Consider the following 15,850-nt stretch of genomic DNA (forward strand, 5'->3'; position numbering starts at 1 on the left):
TCCTGAGCAAGAAAAGGACTAATATATAGCTACTTCCGCTATGTAGCAGTGATTTAACGGTGGCAGTTGTGTGATTCGCATTGTTTGCCGCATACGCATTTATCGGCGGGCTGGCGGACGGTGCACTTTATTGCAAGTAGCTATATATTAGTCCTTTTCTTTATTGAATTTTGTTAAAATTATTTGATTCTGTTTATTTAAAGAGAATCAAAGATTTTTTAACAGTGAAAAACGCTATACTAGTATTACCAGATAAATTTATGATTAATATTTGTAAAAAGATTATGTTGACAATATTGACCAAACATAAAAAATGACATATGGATTCAATGTAAACAGATACTTTGATTAGATCTACCAATTATTTCATAATAATCACATATTTCAGCACGTCTCGTCGTTTTAAACTCTTCGATACATTTTAATCTTCATTTTAACATTTCGTATTTATATTATTGCCCGATAAGTTTCTAACTTACATTTCGTTGCCTTTATTTTGCTTCCCTTGCATTACTTTTCACATGTTCCACGTAATGTAGAAAGACATTTTCGAATAAGACTCTTTGCTTATTTGATCTCGTAGCAAGATCCACCATCTTAGAAATATGTTTGAGCGATGTAATATTAGTGCAACATTTTTATTGTATTGTATTATTACTTCTTCTATTTTCCAAGGGGCTATTTTATACATTCCGTTGACAATATTTTTCTACTCATGAAAGTTTTGGAAAAAATTAAGTTAGTAAAATTCGCAATTTAAAAAAAAAAGTTAAGACTACTAACTACTTGTAATTCATTTAAACAAACCACATAAACAAGTTACTTTTTTAATATTAATGATATCTTGTAAATATTTATTCATGTGTTCTGATATTTATGCATAAACTTCAATAGAAAAGCGTAATTTTCTAATACATATATGTACATAAGTTAAATGTAACGAAAGTTCAGAACTTAATAAATAATTTTATTGTATTTTTTTTTCAAGTTGTTGGAATTATTACAGCTGATACGTTATTGAAATTCGACAAATACAACTAAATGTTATTGTAGATCTCTTGACGAAACCCATTTCCAGTGATGGACGTCGTAAAGCTTATATGTTGATGTCGATAAACAAAATATTAAAGGTGGATAGTAAATTAGTAACATATACTACATTTTTATAAAAATACAAAAACTAATTTCAATTCATTATTATTGACATTTCCCTATTTAATTAAATTGGAACAATAAAACGTACTAAAGACAGTGTCGAACATTTGCAATACTAAATTGAGCTTCCTATAGTGCGGTTTCTTGATTATTTACTGTGGTCGCCAGAAAATAGGTTGATTTATAGATAGTTTTATTACTGACACTTAAGGTACAAGTTTTATCGTTTATACAAACCGTTTCTACACTTTTGTAGAGACATATTGCTAAACACTTTGAGTTTTGCTTTAGAGATTTCTGATTCATAAACCAACACATAAACCGTGTGAAGTAATAACATTTCCTTTATTAACAAAAATGTGTAAAAGTAACTTAAAAATCTCGAGCAAAGGATAGACGACATAATGAGTATAATAAATCAATATATGTTTCACACTTGGGATCGAAGATTGGTTTCTTGATTATAGGAGACCACAACATGGTATTCAAAATACGACCAAAAAAAACAATTTTGTACTTGACTTTCTGAGGACTATTAGTATTAAATTTATAAAAGATTCAACTATCGTTTTATTCCGAGTTCATTATTATTTAATTCAATTGAAGAAATATGTAACTATGTAGTGCTTTCGGTTGTACTATAATAAATAAATCTACACAAGATGACGCAACCTTTGTATAATAAGATGCAATTTTAACAATATAAATAAACGAGATTGCAGAATTATCCGTTTAAATGTGTTCGCGGTACGCAGGTCGAACGAAAAATCGCGATAAGGTACCATTTTTATTTCTGATCCACCGTTAGAGCAATCGCTAGAATGTCTGATAAAGTAGCGCTACCTTTTTAACATCCTCGGAGTCAACTTCAAACAGAAACCAGAGATTTATTCTATAACTAATAATATAAATAAACGAACGTATCCTTTCTGGAATACCGCCAAGAACATCGTTGGACAGGTAATAGTGCCGTAAGTCTTATGTAAAGCGTAAAATACGCCACATATTCATTTTATGTCAAGAAACGAGTGCATATTTAAGTACTTGTTTATTAAAATGTATTTTTTTTAATGTTTTTGTCCATAATCAAACAATTTTGCAATTAAGATTTTAACAACATCTATTACTTTCTGTCAAAATATAATGTAAAAACATTTTCAGAAAATATTTCATTTTTAGGTTAGGAAACCAACAAATAACGAATGTCTATACAATTACGAAAATTCATTGTTTACGACATTATGCTTTTTATTCGTTTTTTTTTTTCGCTGGGATCTTTAATATCTTTTGTCAAATAAAAAAAAAAACATTTCATTATCTTCTCGTAATTGGCGCCAATTACTCATTTACCAATTAAATAGCGTATATATTCCCACTCAAATTGCGAAAATTCTAGTCAATACCTGAAAGTCATTTTTTACGTTCGTACATTCGTCCAATCATGGATCGCCAAAATTAAAAAGATGGCGGCCCCCAGTGGAGCGAGTAAGTGTAACTTGATTTCGATTATAAGAAGTCGGCTCTTCATCGAAAAAACCTAAAAAAAACATTAACTTACATATTTATCGATACGTATATACCATGTGAACTATCTAGACTTTTTAGTTTGCACACGAAACGTGGAGTCAATATTATCAAGGATTTGTCTCATGCGGTGTTGGATCCTACAGCTGTCCTGTGCCGTTGGCGTCCCGTCACTGGATTATTTTCCCATTTGAATTACTTTGGTCGAGCGTAATAGCGAAAGGTTGTAACGAAAGAAAAAAAATAATTAAAATTGAAAGAGCAGTGGTAGAAATGAACAGTTTCTTGCTGTGGGTGGTAAGGTGAAATGAAACTGCGAACGCGGTAACAGAAAGGAAAGGGTAGTGGGCAGAAAGCCTGGTCTGACTGCACTGAACTGTGGGTACTCCCCTTGTTGGTGGTGGTAAGCAGCCGCGCGATCTCCCAAGACTGGTCAGGCGGCAGCAGGTTGAAACGGGAAGCGCCGGTAGTAGACAGGATGTATTCGTGCTGGTGCGAGGTACGAATAGATTCAACCTCAATGACCGACGATTATTTTAATAATAAAACTAACACCTGTGCATAGATTTCACAGTTATAATATACATATATATATGTACAATTTGCTCCGCTGACAGTTAACCCCGAGATGGCTTGCGATGAAGGAAGAGAAGAAGCCGTCAGCAGTTGATGTGATTGTTTACTGTCAGAAAGGAGTTACAAAATACATACATACACACAATCAATCATAATATATACACTTGAAATGTACCGTGCCCCTCCAAGTGTTCAAATATTTTTTACTGTATTACAAATTATGTGATAATTCTTGCGTTTATATTTATTCATATGGAACGCTAACATGCAACGTTATAATGTAAGATTTCCGTTGTATTAGTGGGTACTATAGCGAAGCAACCGTTTAGATATTATTTCATCGGTTGCACCCATATGTGTTGAGATATGGTATGCTGCGATAAATCGCTATATTAAAAAAAAATTATATATAGCGTGTTAGACATCGGCCTATCGTAACTGCTTCTATACAAAAAAAAAATACGAATAAACTTTAAACCTATATACGACTTCAGCGTGCCGTCTGCGCTGATCTGTCAACGATAACTTGTTGGATTTATTGTTTAACGATTTTATGGTTTTATATTGCTTCAACTTTTCGCTCGTATTTTTTTTCAACAAATTTTAGGGTGCCATAATAAAACTAAAAGATTAAAAGATCTATCTATAGTAGTTTTGCGCTGTCCGCATTAAGCGACTATCCACGACCTTAAATTTGTTGTCAGTCTTCCTAGTGGGGCCTTCCAGCTCAAGATTCTCACTCGAGAACCGTTTACATTGCTGACATTTTATCAGCACCTTTATTAAATAAAATTGTATGATATTTTGTAACAATAACATTTTATAAAACGGTGCTGAGAGAACATACATGCAGCTTATAGTTACGCCTATCTCTTTTTATAAGAATCAACGTGTATGGAAGTACTGCTAATTTTGGGGCTTTAAAATCATTGCAAGGAGTCTTTTCAATGTTATTCATTAAACTTTAGATAATTTAGTTAATTTGATATATAATCTAAATATAAATATTTTTTCGCCAAATCTGTTTAGTTCTAAGATAATTATGCTTGTTGTAGAACTTTGTTAAATAAATCAGAGACCTCATCTGTAAATAAAAACTCTAATATAAATGTATGAATTTATTTGTACAATACTTTTATATTAGTATATCCACATAAAATTAGAATGAATTGAAAAAAATTCTCAATTTTAACCTTTAACTATGGACGTCATTTTTTTGTCACACTACCATGGACGCGCGGTCTCTCGGACCGCTATGTTCTGATGTCCAAATATTACGTAAATATTAATTTTATTTGTACACTTTCGTATTTATAGTATTTTAGGTATATTGAAATTGAATAATTTCGAGGCCTTTAATCAATCTTACCTTATTTGTAAATAAAATAAAGCATACTAACTATTAAAGGCAATTTTTGGCGTACATTTACTAGAGATCAATTTTAGGACGAAAAACTCGAATGAATTAAACTTTTTAGAAAAAATAACAATCAAGACTATAAATCTAAGGTTTAAACTAATATAAAAACGAATAAAAGTCTTCTTAAATTAAAATACAAAATTTTTGACATTGGTTCAATTTCTTAAAATTATTGGCAGTTCTTGCACAAGGGTTTGGAACACTGCAAACATATGACATGCCTACAACTTATGCAAGTGTAATTGGACTTTGTCTTTAGTTTTGGTGGACAAAGACGACATGTTTTTCGCTTTAATGAATCACTCTCCTGGCTCGGGCGTTCATCTAGGAGCATTTTGCCCCTAATAAAACTCGCCTCGTTGTCAGTTTCAATTCGTTTGAAATATTTGGTTTTATTGCTCGTCTTTGCATATGCGGAACGACTAAAGATCGACCGGCTATTTTTTTTTTAGGAATACCTCACTTTCTATTTTTTTGCTCTGGTGCTCATTGTGTAGTACATGAGCATTTATACCACACAAGTCAAGAATGCGATATAAAATGAGCATAGGCCATCTTCTCGTTCAATATTCATTGACATTTTGAATAAAAATAACATAAAACAATCAAATAACACAAAATCACCTTTTATATTATTTACACAGGAAACGTGGACGTGCGGTCCGACAGACCGCGGTTAAAGTATAAAGTAAAATAAATCACCTAATTCGTGTCCGCCGACACAACTTCTCATCTCAATATACGTTTCGGCGCTAAAACTAAAGCTACTGAGAGCATTAAACGCGGGGAGCAAGGGGAAAGGGGTAAACACAAAAATTACAAACTGCAAGCGGTCTGTGAGACCGCGCGTCCACAGTTAAAGGTTAAATACGTCTTTTTTTAAAAAAAAATCAATATATAACGTGCTTTTGTTGTCGGGTGAAAATCGTTTAAGGAAAATGTGACACGGGTCGACCTTTTTCATAGGCATCACGGATTAAGCCCGCGCCCTCGAGACAATGGCGATAATAATGTACAGGAACTATTATCTTGTCTCCTTCGTGACCTAGCCTAAAAACATTCCAGTGTTTTTTAAAACTCTTTAACTTTTTCATTGTTGTAGGTGAAATTTGTACAAAGGTATTTTTTTTAAGTTCTCTCTGATAATGAGGCATTCCTTTTATGCCTACGAAGAAAAAAAGCTTTTGAGAGGAAATTTCTTATTCTTTTCAGGAAGCTCCTCATGCAATTAAGAAGTATAGAATCCGGCATCTAATTTGGCACTTCGGAAACATCTTTCTTCGATAATATTATCGAACCAAATAATAATAATAATAATAATAATAAAGCCCTTTATTCCGAAATTAGTATTTACAAAATAATCTATTGCTACACATTTTAAAACTAAATTTATTTTTAAAGTATGTCTCTAATTTCAGTGTGCCTGTTGGCATAGGCCTCCTCCAAAAACTTCCATTGACTTCTGTCGTTTGCAACCCTTCTCCATTTTACACCCGCAGTCAGTTTTAAATCATCTTCCGATCTTATTTTTTGTCTTCCTCGATTTCTATTTCCGTCTCTCGGGTACCATTCTGTTATGGCCTTGCTCCATTTCCCATTCTTGTCACGAATCATGTGACCGGTCCATCGCCACTTTTGCTGGTCTATTCTTTTTAATATATCCGTCAGTTTAGTTTTCGATCTTACAATGGTATTTCTGATCCGATCTTGTCTTCGTATGCCTGTCATACTTCGCTCCATTGCTCTTTGACATATGGCTAGTTTTTCCCTGAGCGATTTAGTTAGTGACCAAGTTTCGCATCCATAAGTTAGACAAGGTAGTATGCATGTGTTAAAGGTTTTTCTTTTTATTGCCATTCCAAGGTCTTTAGACTTCATTATTTCCTTTAGGGCCCAGTACTTTCTCCATCCCATAGCTATCCTCAGATTTATCTCTTTTGTATTTTGTTCCTCGGTAGAGATAACCTGCCCTAGGTATATGTATTCTTTAACATATTCGAGGTATTCATGTCCAATTTTTATGTTCCTCTGTTGATTACAAGTCATAATTTTCGTTTTTGCGGCGTTCATTTTTAATCCGACTTTCTGACTTTCCTTATTTAGACCTTGGATCATGATCTCTAAATTATCGGCTTTTTCCTCGAAGAGGACTAAGTCGTCTGCAAACCTGAGGTGGTTCAATCTTTTCCCGTTTATATTTAAACCATAATTTTCCCAGTCCAATTTCCTGAAAATATTCTCAAGAACTGCGGAGAACAGTTTGGGTGAGAGTGGGTCTCCCTGCCTAACTCCTTTCTCAATGTTAAATTCGCTGCCCAAGGACTCTAATTGGATTCTAGCTTTACTGTTCGAATAGATATTTGCTATGATATTTATATATACTGCCGGTACTCCTTGTTGTTTAAGTGCCTCCCATATGTACTCGTGTTTTATACTATCGAAGGCCTTGGCATAATCTATAAAGGCGATATATAGGGTTTTGTTGTATTCATTGTATTTTTCCAGGACCTGTTTAACTGTGTGGATGTGGTCTATCGTCGAAAACCCTTTTCTAAAGCCCGCCTGTTCGATCGGTTGCTGCTCATCTAGCATTGGGGTGATTCTATTTAGTATAAGTTTAGCAAACACCTTGTATACGTTTGACATTAGGCTTATTGGCCTGTAGTTTCCAATGTCTTCTTTATCTCCCTTTTTGTACAGTAATATTATATGGGATTCTGTCCACTGTTCTGGGATACAGCCGTTTGTCAAGATCTCATAGAATATTTTGGTTAAAACTGGTGCTAGCTCTTCCATTGTTCCTTTCATTAATTCGTTTGTTATTTTATCTGGCCCTGGTGCCTTGCCTATCTTTTGGCTTGCAATGGCCTTCTCCACTTCTTTTGGAAGAATACTGGGGATGGTTTCTTCGTCGTCTGTATTACTACAGTTGCGATTTTTGGGTGTTTCTGGTCCTTCGTGTGCGTATAACTGTCGGTAGAAATCTGTGGCTATGTCTTTAATAGTTTTTCTCTTCGCGGTGGTCTTCGATCTCTTTTTCAGTCTTGGTATCCACTCTTTGCCTTTCTCTTTTAATTCATTTAATGCTTTTTTAACTCCTCCTGTTTTTGATATGTGGAATTCTAGTGTTTGTAATCTTTTTATTTTACGGTCTTTCCTAATGTTTTCTCTTATTTTCTTGCTTAATTCTGATATCAGTTTTATGTTTTCTTTCCCTATTTGGTTGACTATTAATTTCTTTCTTTCATTTATTAGTTCTAGAGTTTGGTTGCTAAGTTGATACTTGTTGTGGGTTTGGTTTTCACTAGTGGTCATATATTTTTGTAGTTGTTTTCCAAGGAGACTATACTTTTCTCTCACATCAATCTTGTCGCTGTTTACTACGTTTTCCAAGTCTCCTAGATAATTTGTGCTGCAGCTGCTATAGTCTACTTTGAGCTGTTCTGTCACCAAGTTTTTAATATGCTTCCGCGAAGTTTTATTTGGGTATTTTCTGAGAGAGCTTCTTACCATACGATGATTTGTGTTGAAATTGAGGGTAGATATGACTGTGGTGTCTGTTAATGCCTTAGGGTAGCTACTTATTACAAAGTCAATCTCGTTTTTGTATGCTCCATCTGGGGAGATCCAAGTCCACTTATTCTTGTTCTTTTTCTTAAAAATTGAGTTCATCAAGGTTAAGTTATGTTCCATTAGAAAGCTGATTAACTTCTCTCCGTTTTTACTTCTTTTTCCTTGTCCGTACTTTCCAAGAACATATTCTTCGTTGTTTTGCCTGCCACCCACCTGAGCGTTAAAATCTCCCATCAAGATTATGTGCTTATCTGTGTTAGTTTTCACTCTTAGTGAAACTTCCTCGTAAAACGCGTCTACTACTGATTGTTCCGCTTGTTCCGTAGGCGCATATACTTGCATTATTGCCCATTGCTTCTTGTAACCTGGGAATTTTATGATCAGTAATGCCAGCCTTTCAGAGATCCCGATCAGTTCCTGTATATATTGTTTCAGGGATTTCTTGATTATGAAGCCCACTCCTCGTTGGCCTGCCGTTTCTCCCTTTTGAAATAGAATGTAATTTTTATGCTCTTCAATTCTTTCTCCTAGCCTTCTCATTTCACTTATACCCAGTATGTCAAATTTTATCTCCTCCAGCGCTTTTTCCAATTCCATCAGGCTTTCATGTGTCCTGAGGGTTCTCACGTTTAGGGTAGCTATATTGAATATTTGACATCTTTTGATTTGGAGAATCGGGGGCTCTACAGGGCCATTTTGATTTGTGTTTAGTTGCGGTTGTGTCTGTAAACTGCATGATATGTTGTCGTTGTTGTTATTTGTTTTTGGAGGGTTTCGGTCTACTTCTCCCACGGTGACCGGCCGGATTGGGATGCTGTTTTTGTTAGTTAGTTTTGACAGAGTTGTGGTTTTTCTAGTGTTTTGGTTCCAGGTGCCTATGCCCGTCGCTAGTTTTTTGTTGTTTCACCAGGTGAGGCTGATCTCCCACTGTTAACATATTTAAGTATGCTTGGTTTCATTATTTCTTTTGTTGAGCTGCCTGCTTGTGGTAGTACAGATTCATTTTCTATGGTCGCTTTTTTTTGTGCTGGCGTGTTTGGGGAGCCCGACTCACCCCTCTTTCTTTTTTCTCTGTTTTTGTCTGATGTTTTTCTCACTACAAGTTTATCATAGTTTATGTAAGCGATATTTCCTTTCTGTCTCTCTTCCTTAACTTGTCCCTGAAGTTGCTTCCTCGTTTCCAATACCTCTTTGGGGAAGTCCTCATTTACATATAATCTTGCTGGGAATTTCGACTTATTTTTCAATATTATGTGTTTTTTCCAAGTAGTTGTGATGGTGACAACAACCGGGCGGTTTTTGTTTTTGACCTTTTGGCCTATTCTGTATATATTGCTTATCTCTTGGCTATCCATATGTGTTCCGGTTTTTATTATGATTTCTTTAATGTAGTTTACTAACTCGTTTTCTGTTCTACCCATTTCGTCTATTCCGTAGAATACTAGATTGTTCTTCCTCTTATCTTTTTCAATCCAGTTAAGTTTTTGTTCCAAAGTTGCTACTTTAGTTTTTAGAGCTTCGTTTTCTTCTGTGAGGTTTTTTAATTTTTTATCTATACCTTCCATAACGCTTTTCGTCACTGCTGTTGTTATTTCCAGAGTTTGTTGTTTCATCTTCTCCTCCATCTTCTCTAATAATAATGCTATGTTTATATCCATATTTAGGGTAAATTCAACTTTTGCAGGGGCAACACTAGTTTTGGTAGGTTTTGAAATTTTATGCTGGCAGCCCCACAAGTGACTATTTAATACGTTTGTCACTATTTAATGACAGACGACAGATGTTCTCTTGTCTATGTTGTGATCGTGATTATAACTTTTTAGGTTAGAACTTGCCGAATGGAATTCGTTTTTTTTTCTTGCCAAAGCTTTTGTATTGCACTTTGTTCACTTACAGTTATTAATTATTTGTGTTTCTGTGGTATTTTTGTGACTCGACACAATTGTTCAAGCACTATTTATCACTGGTTTAAATATTTTAATTGCGGAGCTTCGTGACGCACTTGTTTACAGTATGGACACCGGAACCGGAACCATCATTCATCGAACCAAATAGTATTTAAAAAAACAATATTTCTGACGCGCCAAATTAATTGCCGGGTACAAAACGTAAACGGTATCATTCTCTTTTGGTGTCTATGTGTAAAAACATGTCTATACCAGTAATAACATAGTCTCGGTTCTCACGTTTTTGTGTTAAATTTCTGTTTAGAATGACACTTTCAATTATCGGCAGGTGTATGTACGGTTTATCTAAAAAGCGAGTCGCACTAAACCCTAACACTTCTGATAGAAATTTGAACAACTATGTAGCGTTGAAATATATGTTCAAAGCAAGTACAACGTAAGAACGGACTTATTATTTTTTCGAATGCTTTTTTCGAAAGCTTAGTCATTACTTGGAATGTTCACTTAAGTGATCTAAGAGCTCGGAGGCCTTCCAATCTGGAAGTCCTCGCCCTTCGCTACTTTGAAGGTTTTAGGCTAGGCGTACTATGCGCCCTGCCTCCTCATACCCGTGGAACCTGCAAACGCCATTTGGGCAGCAGAGACAGACAGTCCATTCAAAAATTTTATATTCAGAAACAAACTGCGAGAGATGTGCAATAACTGTTATTTATTGTGATTTTATTATTATGATTAATTGCTCGGAATAAAAAAAATACTATTTTACTAAAATTTCACTCAAAATCATTCATTTTCCATTACATAAAATTACTTAATTACTCAAGAACTTAATACAAAGTAACGTGTAACTAAAGTTGTAATTAAGTAACAATCTAGTTAATTCTAATTTTGGTCACCTAGTTATATTTTCACCAACGTAATATGACTTTACAGTATATTTAATTACAGCTCCGAAGTATTAACATAACAGTAACATAATAAATTGAAAAAATAATACGATACATTAAGAATAACCTACCGGAATAATAAAATCGATTGTCTCGACGGAAAACTTGATTCAACAAAATAGCGCTGTTATTCCGTGTAAAAAGGTAATAAAATAGTTCACATTTAAAAATAGAACATCTAGTTGGTCAAAATTAAAAAAGGTGACGGTGTGTGAAGGTCTCGCGTTTTTACATAAAACTTGTATCAATTTGTTACTCGATATCTTTGAATTTATTTCAATTTACACCTTTCTTCCTAATATTAGTAGCTATTTTGTGGGAAACTGTGTACGGTTTTACTACACACCTACGGAATGTTTCTAAATTACAATATAATAAATTTAAAAAGTTTCAGAAATACTTGCAAAATAATCCTATTATAGTGTGAAAAATTTTTAGTGACTTTAAAGCCGGGAAATGAATTCCTATTCTTCTTTTTTTCAGCCTATAGACGCCCACTGCAAGGAAACACTACTGCAATGAAATATCGTACTCACCCATATAAAAATTTAATGCATCATGTTACTGTATCGTCATTTACAAAAGATGTGATGGGCAAACTTCCCGTGCAATATAAGGCAAGCTACATACGTTTAAATTAAAAAGACTTTGTTTTCATTCTTCTTTTTTCAGACAATAGGCGCGCACTGCTGGGTATAGGCCTCCCTTGAAGTTCGGCATATTGATCTGTCCTGCGCTGCTTGCATACAGTGACTTATTGCGACCTTAACTATGAAGTCGGTACATCTAGTAGAGAGCCTGCCCACGTCGACCGGCTCGTGGTCGCCACGAGAACCTTCCGGCTCCAAGAACCTTTGGCTGCACGAGCGATATGCCGCCCACGGACGAAAAATTCCTCGAGCTATGTAGGTGATCTTGGTTCTTTTGGAAATCTTCACATTTAAGATTAGACAGCGAAACTCCGATTAGCTCTCCCTCCATTCCCCTCATATATTGCTCTATTACTATATTTAAAATTTTGTAATAGTGACTACAATAAAATATTCGTCCGAGTTTGTTGTACGCTCTTCGGATCAGGGCGCGCTTAAAGCTTTCATATAATTAGGTCGAAAGATTTCAGGAGAGTTCAATCTAATCTAGTTATTCTTAAAATTGACTCTTTTGCCATTCTTCTCTTAACATACATAAGTAATCACTGCAAATGATCCGGTCAATAATCGTCATCGTCATCATCGGTCGATAGATACGCACTGCAACGCACAGGCCTCCCTCCATCATCACGATGACCTGTCTAACACTACCTGCATCTAGGTGACATTTAGTCCAACTAATGCGAAGACGTACGTTCTGATTGCGAGGAAGAGATAGGTAAGAGGATCGAAGAAGGCAGAATTGCGTTCCTCATGAGCGACAACGAATGTCCTATAATTCTAGAACTCTCCAAAAGAGTAGTACAATATATATTAGAAAAGAATAAGACGAATAAGACCCAGAAGTAAGTCAAAAGGGGAACGAGGAAGATTTGAAGCTGAGATGAATACAGAAATATAGGTTTAGTAAATGAAGAAAGGTAATAAAGAATAGTTATAATTGGGTAAATATAAAAATAGAAATAAAAATATACATAACACAACAAGTAGTTAAATATAAATAAAATCGGAAAATTAAGACGAAACTGTGATAATGCAGCACCATGGTCTAGGAACGAAAGTAATGCACGGAAGAGGATTTAATTGTGAATAAAGATAGAGATTGTGAAGGATAAAAGGAGAAAGTGAATTAAAGAATACAATGGAATAATATTTTACTCGAGTTGTAGGGTTCCTGTTCCACACATAGCAGGGGTATGCGAGATGACACCAAAAAGGGAGCCACTAAAAAAATACTGAGGAGTATGCCCACGCCGCGTCTCTAGTGGTCGGAACGTTTAAATAATAGTATGAATAAATTAATAAGCGATTTAAAAATTTACTTATTTCGATTCACTTTAGAAATAGCAAGTTCAACGCTAGTTTAACTAAATCAAAGTTTAACATGTATTCGCTAATGTTATTCTGGTTATATCTTATAATGTTTAATTTATTCAAAGGCAAAAGTGAACGGACTAATAGTGTTTCTAGTGACGTCTATGAAACGTGCAAACCCCAAATTAAGGTCTCAAAACTTTAACTTAATGAAGCAAGAAAGGATGTCGCGGGTAAAGGAGGTCGCGTTCCGACTTAATTATGGAAATGGCTTTATAGTGTTGGTCTATTTGGTTAGAACCTTAAATGGAGGGTGTTTTTTATTGAATTTACTTAATTTTGAAATAAGTATACGTTACTTCAAGTTAAATTGTAATAGTGTTACCATATCGGTGATGAATTTTTGATCATTTTCCTTGAAGTTAATTTTTGTTAATCTAACCGAAATCACAGAAAGCCATATAACTTGCCGAATAGACAGCCGCTGGGCCTTTAGTTTCCGAAATGTGGGTCGTAGATGGACGAAGAGTAGGACACCCACTCATAAGGTAGATAAACGACCTTGTTAAAGTCATCGAAAGACGCTGGATGCAGGTTAGGTTTGAAATTATATGAGTGAGGCCTACGTCCAAGAGGAGATGCTCTACGGCAAAAAAGATGATGATGATGAAATTTTAGATTAAACTTTATTCTACTTTTATTTAAGAGTTATATAAACAAACTAAAGTATTTTTTTCATTTTAGACTAGCTGTACCCGCGAATTCGTCTGCGTGGAATTTAGCGAAAAAAATATTTTGTTCATTAAGTTTTTATTTTCATTTAAATTTTTTACGAAATAAAAGCAGTTGAAATTACTTAATATTAAGTCAGGTATCTGCCAGTATAAGACCCGTCATCATTGGTTCAGTCATTTTAGAGATAAGCTGGAACAAACAGACACCGACAGATAGACAAATATTAAAAAGATGTCATATGTATTGAATATATTCATATGTACATATTAAAATTTGGTTATTTTTAAATTAGAAATAGGCACCCCTAATATCAAATATGTACTATGTAAACATAAAATGAATAAGTGGGAAAAGGACCAATATATAGATACTTCCGCCATGCGCATTTATCAGCGGGCTGGCGGGCGGTGCACTTTATTGCACGACTACTGCTGCATGGCGGAAGTAGCTATATATTGGTCCTTTTCTTACTTAGGATAGACTTCCGCAAAATAACGCCTGAATCCATTAGATATAAAATGAATATTCCGTTTATAGACATATCTTTTTAAATTTTATTTAATTATGAAATATTTCTAGCAGAATAAATATTTAACTGTGGAATCTACAGTTGAATTAAGTAATATTTTTTTCTTATATCTAAACAGTTTGAATTTCTAAGAAAGAAAAATCTAATTTCCAACGCTAATTGAGTGCCGTGCATCATTCGGACCGGCGCCATATTTGGCAGAGGGATTGACAATTACAGGACAGCATGCAAATTCGCAATCGTGTCTGTTCGATTTATGCATGCCACGTTTCAATACGTTGCCATATACGAACATACACTAAGGATAAAACGTTACAAAAAATTAAAGAATTATTAAAGAAAAAAGTTTAAAAAAATCTTTATTCATCGTATGATAAACATCTCTTGTTTACGTTAAGTTAAGTAGTACTATCTGTTCGGATGAAAAATGCCTTAGACATGAAAAGAACAGACGTAAAAACTCTGCATCTGCATGACTATGCATATTTTTTAAATAATATAAAAGTAAAAAGTCATTTACGGTGTAGTACCTTACTTAAAACACGCAAATGTCATTTGACATTATTTTAAATCTAGCAAAAGAATCTAGAAGGTTCTCGAGTGGCGGCTACGAGCCAGTAGACGAGGCGTGGGAAGGACGCCCACAAGGTGGCCGACGACATAGCCTGTCGCAGGAAGTATAGATACAGGTAGCGCAGGACCGGTCGTCGCCGCAATCTTTGGATGAAATCTAAGCCTTGCAGTGGGCATCCAACCGCTGAAAATAAAAAGTAGAATTGTGAATGAATTAGTGAAGTTATTTTTAATTGACTGATACTTGTTGATATTGCCACGTATTTGTAATGTGGCTAATATTTAATTTATATTGTGCTGTTATCCTAGCAAAAAAAAATCTATTTGAACGTGAAAATAAAATCAATAAATCATAAGAAATATATTATTTAAATAGATAAATGCAGATGTACGTTTTTTTATTTGGACATCTTAAAGATTTAATTTGGATCAAGATTTTTCTTGGTCCTGCGAAATAAAAGTGTTGACTAAATAAAGCCGTTCTGCAAGCCTAAAGTTTAGGTAACGTATTTCACTGAAACTTATTTTACTCTTTTTTCAATGCTATGTATATATTTATACTAACTATACTGTATTTTTTTTTAAATCCAAACTGTACATGAGGAAAACCAAACAAAATAATCTCAAGTCAGACTTTTATTTTTATTTCGTACAATAAAATAAAGTTTAACTGTCAACACGTTTAAAAAGGACAGTGCACATCTATGAACATTACAATATGAAGAGTTGATCTTTAAGATATTTTTATCTACTTTTGTTATTATAAAACTTTAAAGAATAATTATAACAATATGTATTCAAAGCTTTCTTTATTCTCTGGGTAGAAAATCTTTGGTGTGTTGTAATTAAATATGCGTCAATACGATGGTAGAGATATATTGTACTGACGAAAGTTTTATTGTGACTAGAACAAAACTCTAATGTTTGTATTAAAATCGCTAAGCTTT

The 15,850-nt window shown here is 34.3% G+C and overlaps 1 protein-coding gene across 1 annotated transcript; it reads right to left on the reverse strand.

Annotated features, from left to right (window-relative positions):
* Nucleotides 1-9,135: 9,135 nt before the first annotated feature.
* Nucleotides 9,136-9,906, reverse strand: LOC137928999 (uncharacterized). Its single transcript, XM_068772011.1, has one exon. It carries the CDS (start codon nucleotides 9,904-9,906, stop codon nucleotides 9,136-9,138), a length of 771 nt encoding a protein of 256 aa, XP_068628112.1.
* Between the last annotated feature and the right edge of the window lie 5,944 nt (nucleotides 9,907-15,850).

This window comes from Battus philenor, unplaced genomic scaffold, assembly GCF_028537555.1.
Source record: "Battus philenor isolate CCGP_79_NKW_IND1 unplaced genomic scaffold, ilBatPhil1.0.hap1 SCAF_4, whole genome shotgun sequence".
Taxonomy (NCBI): domain Eukaryota; kingdom Metazoa; phylum Arthropoda; class Insecta; order Lepidoptera; family Papilionidae; genus Battus; species Battus philenor.